The 16,330-nt window shown below is 36.5% G+C and overlaps 1 protein-coding gene across 2 annotated transcripts; it reads left to right on the top strand.

The window, feature by feature from the left end:
• The first annotated feature begins 6,188 nt into the window (after nucleotides 1-6,188).
• On the top strand, nucleotides 6,189-16,220 carry LOC116305808 (uncharacterized). 2 transcript variants are annotated; one of them, XR_004198197.2, is made up of 9 exons: nucleotides 6,189-7,096; nucleotides 7,336-7,609; nucleotides 8,139-8,463; nucleotides 9,358-9,543; nucleotides 9,712-9,838; nucleotides 10,354-10,701; nucleotides 11,100-11,278; nucleotides 11,780-12,961; nucleotides 15,200-16,220. XR_004198197.2 is itself a non-coding variant. In XM_031715780.2 (8 exons), the coding sequence occupies exons 1-8, from the start codon at nucleotides 6,358-6,360 to the stop codon at nucleotides 12,434-12,436; spliced, it is 2,835 nt and encodes a 944-aa protein (XP_031571640.2). In that variant the 5' UTR covers nucleotides 6,189-6,357; the 3' UTR covers nucleotides 12,437-13,597. The 2 variants fall into 2 exon arrangements, 1 of the variants encoding a protein (XP_031571640.2); XM_031715780.2 differs by lacking the exon at nucleotides 15,200-16,220 and having other exon boundaries at nucleotides 11,780-13,597.
• Nucleotides 16,221-16,330: the final 110 nt, after the last annotated feature.

Below are 16,330 nucleotides of genomic sequence, written 5' to 3'. Positions count from 1 at the left end.
AATCCATAAAATATAATCATATCAAACTTATTCCATACATTTATGAACATTTGCTCTTTTTAGCGCCTAGGCCTACGCGGACACATTTTAATGTACTGCGCATGCGAATCAATCCCATATATGGATTTTCAAAATGGCGGATACGACTCGTGTAAAACGTGAGTCAAAATTTCCAGCGAGGTATATGCAGGAATTTTCCTCGGATTTTGCTTCAAAGCAAAGAAAATCGTCAAAGAAAGACAATAATCTTTATGACGTGGTAGTAACTGAGGTAGATAAGTCAAAGAAGCGAATAAAAATCCACTATGTTGTGGGTATAGTACAAAGTATGACGAGTGGAAATCTTTTGGAGATGGAGCAAGCTTTCCCTCTGTTCGTCATGAAAAGCTGAATATACCTTCCGCAGATTCAATTGGAGATAGACAAGAAATATTCCATGAACAATTATATCGGGAAATCAAGAGAAAATTGTTTTCTGGTCGAAGGGATGATCCAGCTGTACGCATAGAGCTTAGGGTTGAGCCAGATTTGTTTGAAGGAGGACTTGCCACAGTAGTAAGAGGTATTAAAGAAAGACAAAAGACTATTTACAGGCTACCATCCAACAGACTCATTGACAATTTCCTTGGTAAAAAGTGGGATGAGCGCATTTTTAATGGTAATGGAGACTTTGCCTTTGTAATTAAAGGAACAGTTCGCTACTGGCTTTCAAAATCTAATCCTAGAATATAAGTTAATTGGAGATCAACATGTGAAGTCTGAGATTGAAGAAAGAAATTTTATTGTATTTACATTTGTTCGTGGTGATGGAAATCGTTACAATTACAGTACATTTAGTTCATAATACTAGAAATGACTTGAGAAAAAATATTTGATGAAACATAATTACATAATTATAGATAAGAATTAACAACAATGGAGTAAGTAAAAATACATTTCTTTGCCAATAATTAATAATTTTGGTATAAGATTATACTTAATATATACATATTTTTTTAGAAGTAATATAATAGTCTGAAGAAGCAATATTTTTTACTGTTGTTTTGATTGCAATATAGCTCTACATTGATGTTTTGATTTATATTAATGAAGATTCAGAACATCATTTTTGATACAAGGTATGTTTAAATATCTAGCACATTAACTGTTGTGTTAGAATGTTGATCATCACAGTGAATACCCTATACCCAGTGAATAACCTATTAAAAACTTTATTGTGCAATTAGGCATTTTTTTGTCCATACATTATTTACTCTCTCAAGATGTGCACAACAAGTTTGAAAGCCACAGTTTGCACATTTCTCAGTGCAAGTCTTAATATTATGGCAGCTTTTTGAGCAGTTTTTACATTGATATGTGGCTTTAACTCTCTCACAGCCTTCTGCTTCAAGGAAGTGAATTCTGTTTTTCTTTAAAAAGAGTTGTTTCAGAGCAGAAATACCTCTATGATTGGTAGATCTAAAATAATTTTTTGAAGCAGTGTCATTAAATTTTTCCATCCCTTGTTGTGTAAAATATGCGAGATTCTTGTACGGTGATAAGAACTCGGGAACATGGGCATACAGCGCATGCATATAGGGTGTCACATCTTTTGCCTGATATAAAGAGAGAAATAAGGAGAAGAAATTTCTGATTTTGCATTTCAAATTGATAATGCTCTCCTCAGATGAAAATGTAAGTTTGAGGTCCCCTATGATTTCTATGAAATCAATCCAGAGTTTTTCAAGATCATTACATTTGTCATAAAATGGAAGAAGTGTAGAAAAATTAATATGCTGAAATAAAATAAGTTTTTCAGGGCCAGTTAGATCTCTATATTCTAATTTTTTAGTATCTTTTTTGATTTTCCATGAAAATGATATTCCAATGTTGTTTAGAAAGGTTTCATAGCCTGTCATGTGCTTGTACTTATCCCTTTGAAATCCATTTGGAAATTTTTTTAGCTTGTCAACTGCATCCTGCCTTCTGAGTTCTCTAATCAGTAGCTCAATTAAATTATCTGATATTCTTAAGAATAAATGTAAGTTATCAATAATTACATGATCAATAGGAATAAAAGGGAAGAGAGGAACAGCTTTACAATTAAATTTTTTAGACTTGGCATGATTAGATATTTCATCAAGGGATCTTGCTCCTTGCTTTGAATCACTAATTGACCATGTTTTAGTAGTATCATGCCTTTCCATTCTTGGGCACTTGCACCATATGCATGCATGATCTTGGTTTGCCTTTCCCAACCCACAAACTAAAGCTAAAAATTTCCAATCCCCACCCAGAAAATATTCTATGTTATATGTTATATTATTGACAGTAATTTCTTTTAATTTAGACATTTCATTCGTAAGATCAGAAAGGGATATTCTTAAGTTATCATAATCTTCTTGTATTTTTATGACTGCTAGTATATAATTACCTTTCTCTCCCATAGCAATATCTTTTTCGTTTAAAATCGTATAAGTAATGTTTTCAAGTTTTAAAGTCCTTCCAACATTAGTCCCATCACCACTGATTTTGACCTGTATGGTATTTCCTTCCAGCAGTTCTCCCTGTTTCTGTAGCCTTTTTATTTGCTCTTCTAAACTCTTAGCAAATTCAATCTGAATACCTTCAGCATCACCAGGCGTTGGCCTCACTTCCCATTGACTATTCAATGCTTGCATCCTCTTTACCATTTTATATTGACATGGAATTTCCTTGGATTTTTGAGCAAGTTCATTCCATGCTTCATTGGAAAGATTGAATTTGTCTTTGATATATAACCAGGTATTCAGTTCATTGATGTCATCACTAGTCAATTCTTTTGTTGGGGCGTTAGTAAAATCTATATCTTGTTCGTTAGCTAGCTCAAAAGTCTCAAACATTCCCGTATCAGGATTAAAAACTTCAACTTTCGTAGCCATAAAATTATAAAGGCCAAGAAAGGATAGTGTTGTCTTGCATTGTTCTTTCAAACTAGATCTTATTCTTGTCCTTTGCTGTGGGGAGTATTCATTAAAAGTTTTATTTTTTTCTGGACCTCTCACTTTGTTTTGTTTTCTGGCAACTTTTAGCGCTATTGCTCTGAATTGTTTCTTATAATAGTTCCTTTGTTTTTCTGTTCTTTTTAAGGCGTCCGTGAGTTTTTCTTCAACGTGTAGTTTTTTAACCTTTTCTTGGACTAATGATTCTTCAAGTTTTCTTTTTGTTTTCCTTAATTCTCCATTTTCCTCTTTAAGTTTTCCAACATCTAACTCGTTGTAATATATTTTGAACCGATAGGTCTTTCCATTTTTCCACGAGTCTAAAATTTTCTTTGCCAACCTGCCACCGCCTTTTAACCGTGCTGCTTTAACTTTTGCTTGTAAATTGTAAATTTGAGTTTTGATCGCACCGATAATTCTGTTGTTGACGGTGATCCCTTTAAGACCCGATTCGTCCAGAACCTTTTCAACAATAGTCTTCAATGCCGACTCATAGCTTTCTCCACCATCGCGTTGTATTTTAGGAAACATATAATTAAAACTATAGTATTCCCGCGCATTTCCAGAAATCAATTTCAACGCTACTTACTTATTGATTTCGTGGAAAAAATGAGGAAATTCTGCTCCTTTCGAACCTCCTTCGGAAGATTGCTCTCCAAGTGCTTCGACAGCAGGGGCAGCGAAGAGAATCAGTACGAGAGAGGCAAGAAGTATAACATTCGAATTCATTTTGACCGCGTAAAATCCTTACGAATGTGGGTCTGTTTTACATCAAAATGCGGGTTTTTCCATATACTAATCAATTCAGCTGCTACCTTTTTGATTGGTTGATTTTGGAGCTATTTATAGGGGTTTTTGTGCATGTACGTGTGCTGAAATATGAGGAAAGCCATACAAACATTGACCTCACCGTTGATCAAAAATTCCAAATTGACCGGGGTAAAAAATAATCTACGAGATCCAGAAAACTAAAAACATTGAAAGGAGATGTTATTCTATCGTTTTCCGTTGCTACCTTTTTCATATTGTTAGAAGAGATGAATATATCCAACAAGATGTGCAAAAAAATGTTCAAAATTGCGTGTTTGACCGTGATTTAGGAGGGGGCGTGAGCGTCAGTTTCCTTTTGTTGACCTTTTGTTAAGCGTAAGTTTCATATGAGGATATTCCAACAAACAACCCCAAAATTAAATTTCTAGAATATATTATGCATACATTTAGTCGATGTGCCAATTGATAAAGCACTTCGATCAGTTTTTGCTCAATTATCTCTATTTTGGACCAACATCGTACGTTCTTATATTGTGTTCATTATATTTCAAGCCACTTCTTATAGTGTAGCGCCGGGGTTAACACCTAAAGATGCGTTTCTAAAATTAGTTATTAAGATAATTTCTTTAATAAGACACCGTACTGAAACCAGATGATAATTACCTTATTTTGTTATTCATCATATTCTTATTTGCCGCGCCTCAAACCTAATTCCAGTGCTCGTCTCGGTTTGACGGTTTAGACTGATAAGATATCTCTAGCCTACTTAAGATCTGACTTGATTATGTGAAGTTTATTGTAATTATTTTACTACGTCAAGTGTTTCGACAATACAAATTGATCCCTAACATCCACTATAGCTAGCCTCAATCGCAAGCTCTTGTGCAAATGACCAGGTATGAAGTGGTCACCTCGCATGGGTCTCGCGTTCCTTTCGTGACTATCCTTTCTGGCCGGTAACTATTAGTTTTTTGTTTTTGTTTTTCTATTCAACACATTGTAATATTAGTTTCCCAAAAAAAAAAAAAAAAAAAAAAAAAAGTGCATTTTTTACCTTAACACCTACTAGGTGGTGACGTCGACAGTTTGCACCAGGTTCGCTAAAAGCTGCGAGAAATAGCGAAGAAGGTCTGGCAGTAGGTCGTGTATCAGATATATCCAACTTGCTCAAACGTTGCATGTGGAGCTGTATTGACGACTATTAAAACTCCAGTGTATGCTGGCTTACCCTTAAATCTATCCAGGAATTGCTTGTTTTGTTATTCTAATTATTTCTTCTTTTGTTTAGCGACCTCAAGAGTGAGGGTAAGCCCGCATACACTGGAAGAGTTTCTCGAAGAGTCCTCAATAGTGTAGTGCAGCGTTTTAAATTAATTTCTCAATATAAACGTAGAAAATGCTGAAACGATCAGCTTTTTTGCAGCTTTTCATATGGTGAAGCCGTCTGAGTTCGATGAAGTGAAACTATATTTGATGTTGAGCTTTTTCAGAGTCGCATCTATCAGATCAGTTGAGTAGTTCTGATTTCAATTGATTGTGCATTCTTTCGTTTATTCCCGTTTATTTATCCACATTTAGTATATTTATCTGTGTCATGGTTGTTGCTTCTTTCGTTGAACATTTTGTTTCTTTTTTATTTTAGTTTGATTTTTGACAACGATTTTTAGAATGAAAAAAATACAAACGAAAGTTATTCATTCAAATCTTTCAAATATTCATTTTATACCCTTGTTGAAAGACATGTCCCGTTGAAAATTATTTTTTACCCCCTTCCACAGGTAGTCCAATCATAGTTACAAAATTGAGAATGTAAGGAGATCGTTAAAATTTCTTTGAATTAAAATAGACTTCATTGTTGGTTTGTTGTTATGTTGTTGTTGTCGTTTTTTTTTTTTTTGTTTTTTGTTGTTGTTGTTGTTGTTGTTATTTTGTTATTTTGTTTGTTTTGTTTGTTTGTTTTTGTTTTTTTTTCTTTTCTTTTCACCTGCCCGTAGCAATGTTTTATTTGTGATTTTCTGACGCTTTAGTTGTATTTGGAGGTGATTTTAGGAGTTTTCAGGAAACCAAAACGCATGCAATAATACATTGATACACGGGTAAAAAAAAATGATGCATTTATTTTATTTTATTTTACACACAGGTAGCCCAAGCTTGGTTTCTGTGGTGTCATGTTATAAGGCCATGTATAGGGATTCATCAAAAATTTCGATAAAATCATTGAAACGTGAAATAAAGCCTCGAAATTTTACCCGATCATTGAGAAATAGCACCTCTTTCACCCTGTGTGGTTTTTTTTTTTTTGAATTTAGCTCGTTTTAATATTTTTTCCCCCACCAGTATAAGAAATAAGCTTCTTCTCTTCACCTTCTTCTCTCTTAACTGTGTCCATATATAGTATAAGGTATCCCATGTTCCTATTGTGTCGTACGACTGGTTCAGTTCTCTCCACGCGGTCGAGGCAGGTTCTTGTTGTTTTAGAGCGAGGCTCAACATCGGCCACTGAATCTTTATTTTTAGACGAAAATCTGTCTCGCTTTCAAGCGTAAACACAGGGAAAAGCCTTCCTCACTGATCTACAAGAATCTAGCTACAAAAAGTTGGTCAAAAGTCACGATTTGGATGGTGTATGGCGGAAAACGTCTCCGAGTCGTTGGACACGGTGGCTTTGCCACAGCAAATAATGGCTCAAACCGAATCAATAGCTGTTCAAGCTACGACTAAAAGTAGTAAGCTTAATAGTGAAGGGAATGGGGGGATACGAGATGCTACTACACAAATTCCTAGTACTATTGTTAGTATTCAAGGGACTGCTGAATCTATCTCGAGTATTAGTGATGTAAACATGGCTGAAGAAACAACAACAAGTGAAGGAAGTTTGAGCGGGAATGAAACTATCTCGGTTAGCACACAGGTTAACATAATTAACGAGCCTGAAAATATGGCTATCAACGAGTCTGAATATGGAGAACAATCTATGATTCATGCCTCAACTGGACATGTAATAGGCGAAGAGAATATGGTACAAGATAACACAGAAACAGTTAGCATTCCCCAGGATACTATAACTATGGTTTCTGATGGTACGATAGTAAGGGCTGGAGAACCCTTACAAATGCCTACTACATCTCTAGCCTCTCATCTGCCCCCATGGGCTGCACGCCTAAGGGACTGTGAACTTATTGGGGATTCCTATAGGGGTTACGTCACCGATGAAGTAGAGCTTGACCTCATACTTACCTTGCACAAGCAATACACAAATAGCTGTTGGGGTACTCGGCAGTCACCATCATCTGCTAAACCATCCATAAGACTAATGTGGAAATCACAGTATGTACCATATGATGGGATCCCGTTTCTAAATACTGGTGAGTTCATCATCAAAAATTCTATAGTATTATTTCATGACAGACCTATTTACTTTCCGCTTTCATTTTGTGTTTGCATTGATTTGCATTGAATTATTACTTAAAAATTATACTTAAATATTATATGCATTCAACTTAGGCATATGATTTTTACAATCTTCAAACATAGAAACTAGAAATATAGAAATACAAAGTGGTCATCATTATTTCATTTTATAAAAATAAATTTAATAAACCAGGTCGCAGAGCCACCGTAATGGAGTGCCAATATGGCCCAAGGCGCAAGGGAAGTTCTAACAAGAAAACTTCAGAATTTGACAGCGAAGGTAACACTATGAAGAAGGCACACCGACCAACCTGTCCTGCTAGGATTTATATCAAGAAGGTCCGAAAATTTCCAGAGTACAGAATTGACTTGGGTCTCAACCTTGAGGGAAAGAATGTTCGACAAGCACAGGAGAGGGCATTGACACACTTAAGACTGGCTGGCGTGGAAAATGGTGGAGAGGAAAGGTGAGTTGAGAGATTTTAAATTTTTAAATGTCAAAGTAAAAATCAGGATAAAAGGTTATATTTCGTTTCAATGACATGTAAATTTATCATCCAGTGCGTAATATTTAATTTCTAATATATATATTGTGGGAAACTCTTTATAAAGAGTTTGCTGTACTTGCGGTGGTGATAAGTGATGACAAGTTTTTTTTCTGATTTTTATCTTCAACATAGCTTAACATGCTAAACCCCAATGTGATGTAAGGTTTACTTTGCCCTGCTTTGATAATAAGCTGTTTCAGAATTCAATTTGTGAATTAGCTGTGCCCTGACTTTGGTAAGTCCAGAGGCTGTCTTAGGGTTCAATGTTTGAGTAACTTTAATAACCCCTGAAGATGTTGTTTCAGGGCTTGACCTGTGAGTTAGCCATGTCCCAGCCCAGAGCTTGTTTTACGAGTTTGATCTTTGAGTGCCTTGACTTTGATGATTCAAGAGGCTGTTTTTGGTATTGATGAAAAAATAAGTTTTTTTATAATTTCATTTTTATTAGGTTTTATGTCCAGTTACCTCTACCAATAGCACATGAATATCATGACATTGAAGACATACCTATCACCACAAGCCCAGAAAATACAGGACAGCGTCTCAACCAGCAAGTAGCAGATAGGATTCAAGAGCTTGTTGCTAGGGGCGTAACAGGTGTTTATACAATCAAGCACTGTCTGAAAGAATATGTGGAGAAAGAGTTGTATTTTGGTCAAGAGGCTCCTCCCAGACATAACAAAGCTTTCTTTCCTACTATCATTGATCTTCAAAACCATATCCATCAGGCCCAAAATGCTCTGAATACAGGATCATTATTGCCATTACCACCAGTAAGTGTAGATAAAAATATCAAAGTTCACAAATTATGTTTCAAATGGGGCATATATATTATTGTGGCACACTAATTTATTCATGTGACTTAAATAGGCCAGGCGAATGAAGGGGTCAACTTGACTCGGAAAGATTTCAAATAAAGATTTCTTTCTTGCCAATAACCCCTTTTACTGTTGTTCTACTCTAACTGTGAATTTTTGAGTTTGTCAACCAATCAAATTATGAATCGAAAACAAAAGAATTCAAGTTACATGTATTGAAATTCTATAAAAGCTATTCAAGGAGATGAAATGATAAAATAAAAAAATAAGTATATTCACACAAACAAAATTGAGCATTCATGGTTAGAGTATAGAGCCACAGTAAAATGTCAAAACTGACCATGATTTGAGGTGCATGTGAAGTCATGACTTTAATAATAATAATAATAATAACTTTATTTATCCTTCAGAAATGAGTCAGCAATAATAAAAAAATATGATCTTTAATCAGTAAAGGAGATTTGCGGTCTCGGAAATTCTTTATTTCTCCTATTGTCATGATATTACTACCCCACACTGGGTCTGGTTGTATGAAGATTGTATAGCACTATCAGAAAGATAGGATAGTTATTTTGGATAACAGCATCAATTTATCCACTGGATAAAAATTTATCTGGACCCGGTTGTATGAAGCCTGGATAGCCCTATCTGACAGATAAATCTTATCTAATGGATAAATTTATTGGATAACAGCATTGACTTATTGATTGGATAAGGACTTATCTGCCATAGTGCCAGATAGTGCTATCCAGGCTTTGTACAATCGGGCCCTGTTGCATAATGCTATCCACCCTTCATACAACCAGGTCCAATGTACTGATAACAATGCAACATTGTTTTATGTTAAAGCTGAACAACCTACCAGTCATACCTTCTGTAACCAACAAAGAAAGAGTGCGCAAAAGGAAACATCCTGAAAAACTTTCCCAGACATCTCAAACAATCCATCGCTTACAGACAGCAGAGGCTATTGCCAGTATACAGAATATAGGACAGGTTCAGATGGATCAAGATGGGCAGTCATCAGACTCAGTGGTACGTGGGAACTTTGTTTTAGTATAGGAAATCACATTTCCTCAAGTACAATTCCTCATTATAGCGCTCAATGTTCTCTCAATCAAGGTTTAATTTGAATTTTCAATAAGGATAAAACTACAAGCGATTCTTGAAATGCTAAATAGTTATTGTCTTCTCTTTTTGCAGGTAGAACATGGTGGAATTCCACAAGATAATGACAATCAGCTTCAGGAGCAGCTTGAAAATCTTAACGAAACAGCTGAGGGACAGCAAATTCTGATAACCCATGGCCAGTCAGACCCCAGTAAAAGTGGTAATAATTATTTTATTATTATTGTTATTAATCTATCTTAATTTATAAATATAAAATTGAAACTGCGAAAATTTGAAAAAAAGAAAGGTTTGCCTGGTTAGTGGAATCAGGCTATTGCATTTGATTTGTGAGTCCCCAACCCACTCCAGTGCTTAGGTTTAGGAACAGCTGGTCAGGTTAAAAATACTGGAAACTCTTATAAAGTCTTGATTATATTGAAAAGTACATTGAATAATTGGAGAGGAGGTGGAGGGTCTTCTAAAATTAACCATTTCTAAGGTGTAAACCCTGGAATGAGATTAAGATAGTCTTCTAAATGTATATGTCAACCAACAGAACAAAAATCAATGCTTTAACCCATTTGAAAATCCTGATGTAACATGACATGCAGCCAATCTTTATTAATGTACACAGTCACCTCATTTGATAGGGTTATAAGCCATTTCGGTACATTGGTTTAACTCCGTCCATTTTCTCGTATTTAGTTTTTCTTTGCACATTCTTTTTTTTCCTAGGGCAAGTCGTAATAGTTGTTACATCAAACAATGTCTTCAATGGCCAAGAATCTGATACACCAACCACCTTTGCGCTGACTACTCTTCCTTCATCCCAATTCACCAACATGCAACAGACAACATCCTTTGGAACTTTGTCGACAGGAAATCCAGCTGTTCTTATAACTGAACAAGGAGAAAATGGCCAGTTCCTGGCTCACACTCAATCAGGGAACATTTTGACAGTAATGAATCCCAATTCACTTCAAGGAGGTGCACCTACTGAAGGTATTGTCTTACGCATGGTGGCTAGTCCTAGTACTTTATCAACAACAGCAACATCTGTAGATTCACAGGCACAGCCTTCAGGTAATAATCAAGTACACGAGAAGGGTCTTATATAAATGATACACCCTGCATTTTAGAGACTCTTTCTCTCCAGTACCAATCCTGGTCATTGCGAAACCTATGACCAAGAAGCGCTGGAAGGAAAGAGCCTCTGGAATATAGGTGAAGTTGGTGCATGTTGATTCTTTTCAGTGTGTTTCTAGGATTTCTCCGTATAATTTTTCTGCAGATTTAAATTCCAGTTGAGTTGAGACTGGATGAAGATGCACCTGACGGAATGATTCCTCTATTATCACTCTTTTGCCATGCTTATATTCATCAGTTATGTTCGGCACATGGGTGTGGCATATGAAATAGGTCTTTCAAATCTACGGCATGTATTGTTAATAGTTAATCATATAAAATGTGATCAATTTCAGCACCTGAACAGTTACTTGCCAGTCAAGCAGCAGTAGCGGCAGTACTCAATGCTGCTGACACTTCCAATCAGCAACACAAAGGAGACAATGATGGTGAGCCACCAGTCAAGAGACAAGCTGTGGGAATCGATTTATCTTCACTTGTTAAGGAAGCTGGTTTTGATACACAACAAGTCCAGGTAATAGACAATTATTCTGGACACAGTGCTACTGTATGTGCTAGTAATACGAAAAGTATACTGCCTTAAAGTTATAGGCGCTAGTTATCTTAAGCTTCAGATCAAATGTCATTCTCTTGAGAATAAGATGCCATGTGTGTTTCCATGCAGAACCCTTAAATAAAGGAATAATATTCTAGGGAATGACACATAGTCTGACACTAACAAGGACGGCGGAGCAGTTTTTTGATTGTGGGGGGGGGGGGGGGGGGCTCAATAGTTACATTGTATGGCAATGTGGGGGAGAGGGGGCTACCAGGGCCCCCCCAGCCCCCCTGGTTCTGCCGTCCCTGACAAAAGAGGTCTGCAGTGTGTTGAACCATTTTGGGAATATTGTACTATAGTACTTGCATGCTCTTTTAATTTCCATGCTGCCTTTTCCATCGTCTCCAAGCCTGACTCTCTTTCTCCTCCTTCCTTTCCTATCTTTTTTTATTTCTAACTCAGAAGGTTTTTTATCAGGTGGCTGGTGTTGACATGTCTGGAGAATCAGGAGCAACAACAGCACAAGCCACTGGTATTGTCCTAGGACACTCATGTGAAACCACTGAAAACGCCCAAAGCTTAAGTCAACAAGAGCAGTATACAAACACTACAGAAACCCCGCTCTACAGCTATAGTACCACCAGCGACGACTCAAAACAACCACCTCAAGTCGTCTCTGTAAACATGCAACATGTTTCCATGGGAACAGGCAATGAAAGACAAGGAGCATCAGATGAGAGCACCCAACAGTCAACCTTAGCAGTTGCAGAGAGCTACCAGGTGTTAGAAGACCAAGCTTCAAATTCAATACGTATTCAACAAGGAACGGTTGACGTGGGGCAAATTCGACCTGTTGTCATGACAACAGACCTAATGGAAAACTACCCGGTGTCGAAGTTTACCAAGTCATCTGGTACTGAAACAGTTATGATTGCTAGCTCCCATTCAGGTCCAGGAAACAATGGTATTGTCCAACAAAGTATGGGGCAGCTTGACTCGGAGTTGGTACTAATGGGAGAAGATGGGTCTTCTGAATCATATCAGACGAATTCATTACAAAATAATCCTGGTCCTGAGTCTGAGTCTGAGGGAAATATGGATAACCTTGCTAAAGAGTGTAATACTGAAAGCTGAATAAAGAAGCTTTTATTCCTATACAGTACTCACCACATGATCAGAAACCAATGGATTCAAGTCTCTGGGCTGGACAGAAAGTATGAAAATAGACTTGCCTGAAATTGAATGAAACATCATTTTCCAGCTAAAATCAAAACCAATAAATTACATTTTAGGAGTGTCATTTAGAAATATCTTTGTCATAAAACTTCCTAGAACCAGTTGTTAGTGTGTTGGCAATGCTAGACTCTGCTAGCAAGGACATCTGTGTTTGCGATTGCATATGAAGTCTGATACTGTGTGACACACTCAGTAACCTGGCCAGTACCATATGAACAAATTTAACCAATCACGACATAGAGTGAAAACAAAACGATCAAACTGAAATGAACCAATCAGGAACAAACAGCGAAGCCTAGATATCTGCATGGGGCAAGGTCTCAGTTCTAAGAAGGTCTAAAACAACAGAAACAAAACAATAGAAAGAGTCGAGTTTGTTTTGGCCAATCTTGACAGCTCTACGTAGCGAGTGCGACATAACTGGTATACACTTATTTCAATAAAGTTAGTCACCTGAAAAGCTATAAAGCTGAGACCGACATGCATTATGGGTAGATACATTTTACATGTTTCAACCGCTTGATAGCTGTGGATGGACTCGAGATTTTCTACCAGTTACAAGTTAACCTCCTCTGAGTATCCTCAACTGCTGCAGTTTTTGTCAAAAGCTTCACTCGTTGGATATAAAACATTTCCCCATGATTCTCAGCGATCACAGCTTCTTAGGTTTTTGGTGACTAACTTTATTGAAATAAGTATATTATCTGAGGGGAAAAACAGATGTTAATGACAATTGTCGGAATGAAAGATTGTGATTGGCTGCGGTAATGTTTTTTTTACTGATTATGTCTTACAATCTGATTCTCCTTATTAGCTGAAGTTTTTTTTCTACGATGTTATCGTGGTCTCGTTTAGTATGTCCGCAGACTAATTTAGGCTAGCGAGGGAAGAGAGAAAATTTGGTTGCACTTCAGTATGAAAATATCTGCCTGGTAATTTTTATCTTTACTTGGAGAAATCTCTCTTTACTAGTGCATGTAGTATCAGCGAAGAGTAACATGCATTTTGCTTGCTCTACAGTGTTAAATTTTTAGAAGTGAAATAATTTTTATATTTAGTACTGCTCAAATATTTATTACTAATAAATTTCTTAAATCCTGTTTTAAGAATTTGAGGTGACTTATACTTCATATAGGGTGTGGGGTATCCTCAGTTCACCGAATAATTTTCAGTTCATTGTTTTATTAAATAATTTTACGAGCGCTGACTATAATATTAACCGAAATGATGAAATCTCATTTAAATGTTAACTACATACACCTTTTGCCGTTCATTAACAGAAAATGTACATTCATTTGTGCCAATAGTTGTATCAATAACGTGTAATGTACTTTCATCAACACCACAAGTAACATCATTAGCGCGGATCAACTTTCAATAACGATATTTGAATATGCGTGTACATTCATAGGCATCAATGGACAATCAATAGCGCGTTCGTACATTCATATGCGCGGATTGTATTTTCTTGTGCGCGAAATTAAACTTCAATAACACCAAATGACAGACAATTGCATTTATAGACAATCATTTACCCAAAAGTGAAAATTCATTAGTGCTATTAACATAATCATTGACAGTCTATAACGCGCTTGGACAATCATGAGGGTCAACGTTATATTCTATAGCGTGGTTCGACAAACATTTGCATGATTCGAATAAACAATAAGAGAAATAAAACAATCATTAGCGGGTTTTTTTTGATTTTTTTTTTTTTTAATCACTTTAATACATATACTGTAAAAAACTCAGGAAACTGCCTCCATAATAGCGGCTGCGTAGGAGAATAGCAATTAGCTCACTTAAAGCAGCAATCAAAGCCGACCTCAGCCGTCCAGAGATCCAACAACATACGAACGATCGGGCTGAGGCAAGACGACAAGGGATTGCTTTAGGTCTCTACAGAAAGCAGTTGCTAATGGAAGGTTCCAGAGAAATGTGGCAACCATCACTATCGCTAAATGTGATCAGTGGTTCAGATATATGCAAACGTATTTGCCACGATGTATAAATGGCGAAGAAATTGAAGGTTAAAATAGTTTTTTTTTAAATCGCTAATGATTGTTTTATTTCTCTTATTGTTCATTCGAATCATGCAAATGTTTGTCGAACCACGCTATAGAATATAACGTTGACCCTCATGATTGTCCAAGCGCGTTATAGACTGTCAATGATTATGTTAATAGCACTAATGAATTTTCACTTTTGGGTAAATGATTGTCTATAAATGCAATTGTCTGTCATTTGGTGTTATTGAAGTTTAATTTCGCGCACAAGAAAATACATTCCGCGCATATGAATGTACAAACGCGCTATTGATTGTCCATTGATGCCTATGAATGTACACGCATATTCAATTATCGTTATTGAAAGTTGATCCGCGCTAATGATGTTACTTGTGGTGTTGATGAAAGTACATTACACGTTATTGATACAACTATTGGCACAAATGAATGTACATTTTCTGTTAATGAACAGCAAAAGGTGTAATTTTAGCTTATTTGTCTGTTAACCCCATCCACATTCTCTTATATAGCATTCAAGATATGAGATTTCGGTCTTGGTCATAATAATCTAAGAAATAGAATATAGACGCTTCAGCAACCCTATTTTGCAAAACGTCAGTTGTAATACTTTGACCCTCTCCATTTTCCTTCAAAGTCACCTACAGAATAGATCTAGAGGCTTGCACAAATCAATTTGGTAAGTATAAAGCACAGATCAGGGACGGTGCACTGGACAACCCCCTAACGCCGTCATTACTCTTACGCCTTTTTGAAGCAAAACAAACACATTTCTTCATTTTGACAAATTCCTGGATCCGCCCCCACACTATTGGCTTGCCTAGTTTTTCTCCGCTCGCTTTTGTCCTAATTCTTTCACCTGTAAATCTAAGAGAGGTATGTCGCGAGTGGAAGCATGTCTAATGGGACAATTATGGGCGAAAAAAAGGAAGTCTTTGAAATTTTATATTTTTAAAAATTTATATGTCATTTGAATAGAGGGCCTTTAAAATGCCTCAAAATGCCTCAAAACGGGGGAAAATTGGGATTCAATGTATAAGGGTCGGAGGAAAAAATTTGTGTATTTGCTATTTTGCAACCAACCCCTCCCCGTAGCTCCCCCGATATATTTTGAATGCTTCCTTAGGCGTACAAAATGTCTATGATAAACAGTTGCCCTATTTCGCTAGTACATGACGTCACTGCTTGTTTATGTGGGTGATAGAATCGCCAAATTCAATAGAAAATTCAACAAAATTTGCTCCTAGCGAAACAGTTTAATCTAAAATGGCCTGGTTTTCAGATATAATATGTGCCAGTAATATGTAGTAACAAATATTCTGAACGTTCTGGCTATTCTACTTCTCTTCACAATCGATCTTCTCAATTTATTTTGTTCCTAAAATTGGGTTTCCTGTGTCATGTCACGTGAGACTGCCTGCTCAGCTCTTTCTTCGCTTGCCTTGGTTGACTTCGCTGCAGGTGCAAAGGGCGACCCCCTTGGTAGAGGCTATTTCGCGAGACTCAAAACGACATCCCGAAAATGACGTCACCTTCGTGTTCCCGACGGAATGATTGTCTCGATAGTGAAGCTACCGGAAATCATGCCATGTTGAAGTCGTGTTGAAGCCGTTTGTTGAGTGTTTGAACGTGTAAATCGTGATTAATTTTAAAATAAAAATAAGAATCTCTCAATAATGTCGTACCTTCTGTTATTGAAATCGTTTTCTAGCCATTAATTGAAAGAAGAAACAATGTCAGCCTGATTCATGCGAAGTAATGTAAAAAA

Source organism: Actinia tenebrosa, unplaced genomic scaffold, assembly GCF_029948245.1.
Source record: "Actinia tenebrosa isolate PJP-AT-01 unplaced genomic scaffold, QUT_ActTen_1.0 PGA_scaffold16__25_contigs__length_10494907, whole genome shotgun sequence".
In the NCBI taxonomy this organism is placed as follows: domain Eukaryota; kingdom Metazoa; phylum Cnidaria; class Anthozoa; order Actiniaria; family Actiniidae; genus Actinia; species Actinia tenebrosa.
This window is presented reverse-complemented; position numbering and strand designations above follow the sequence as displayed.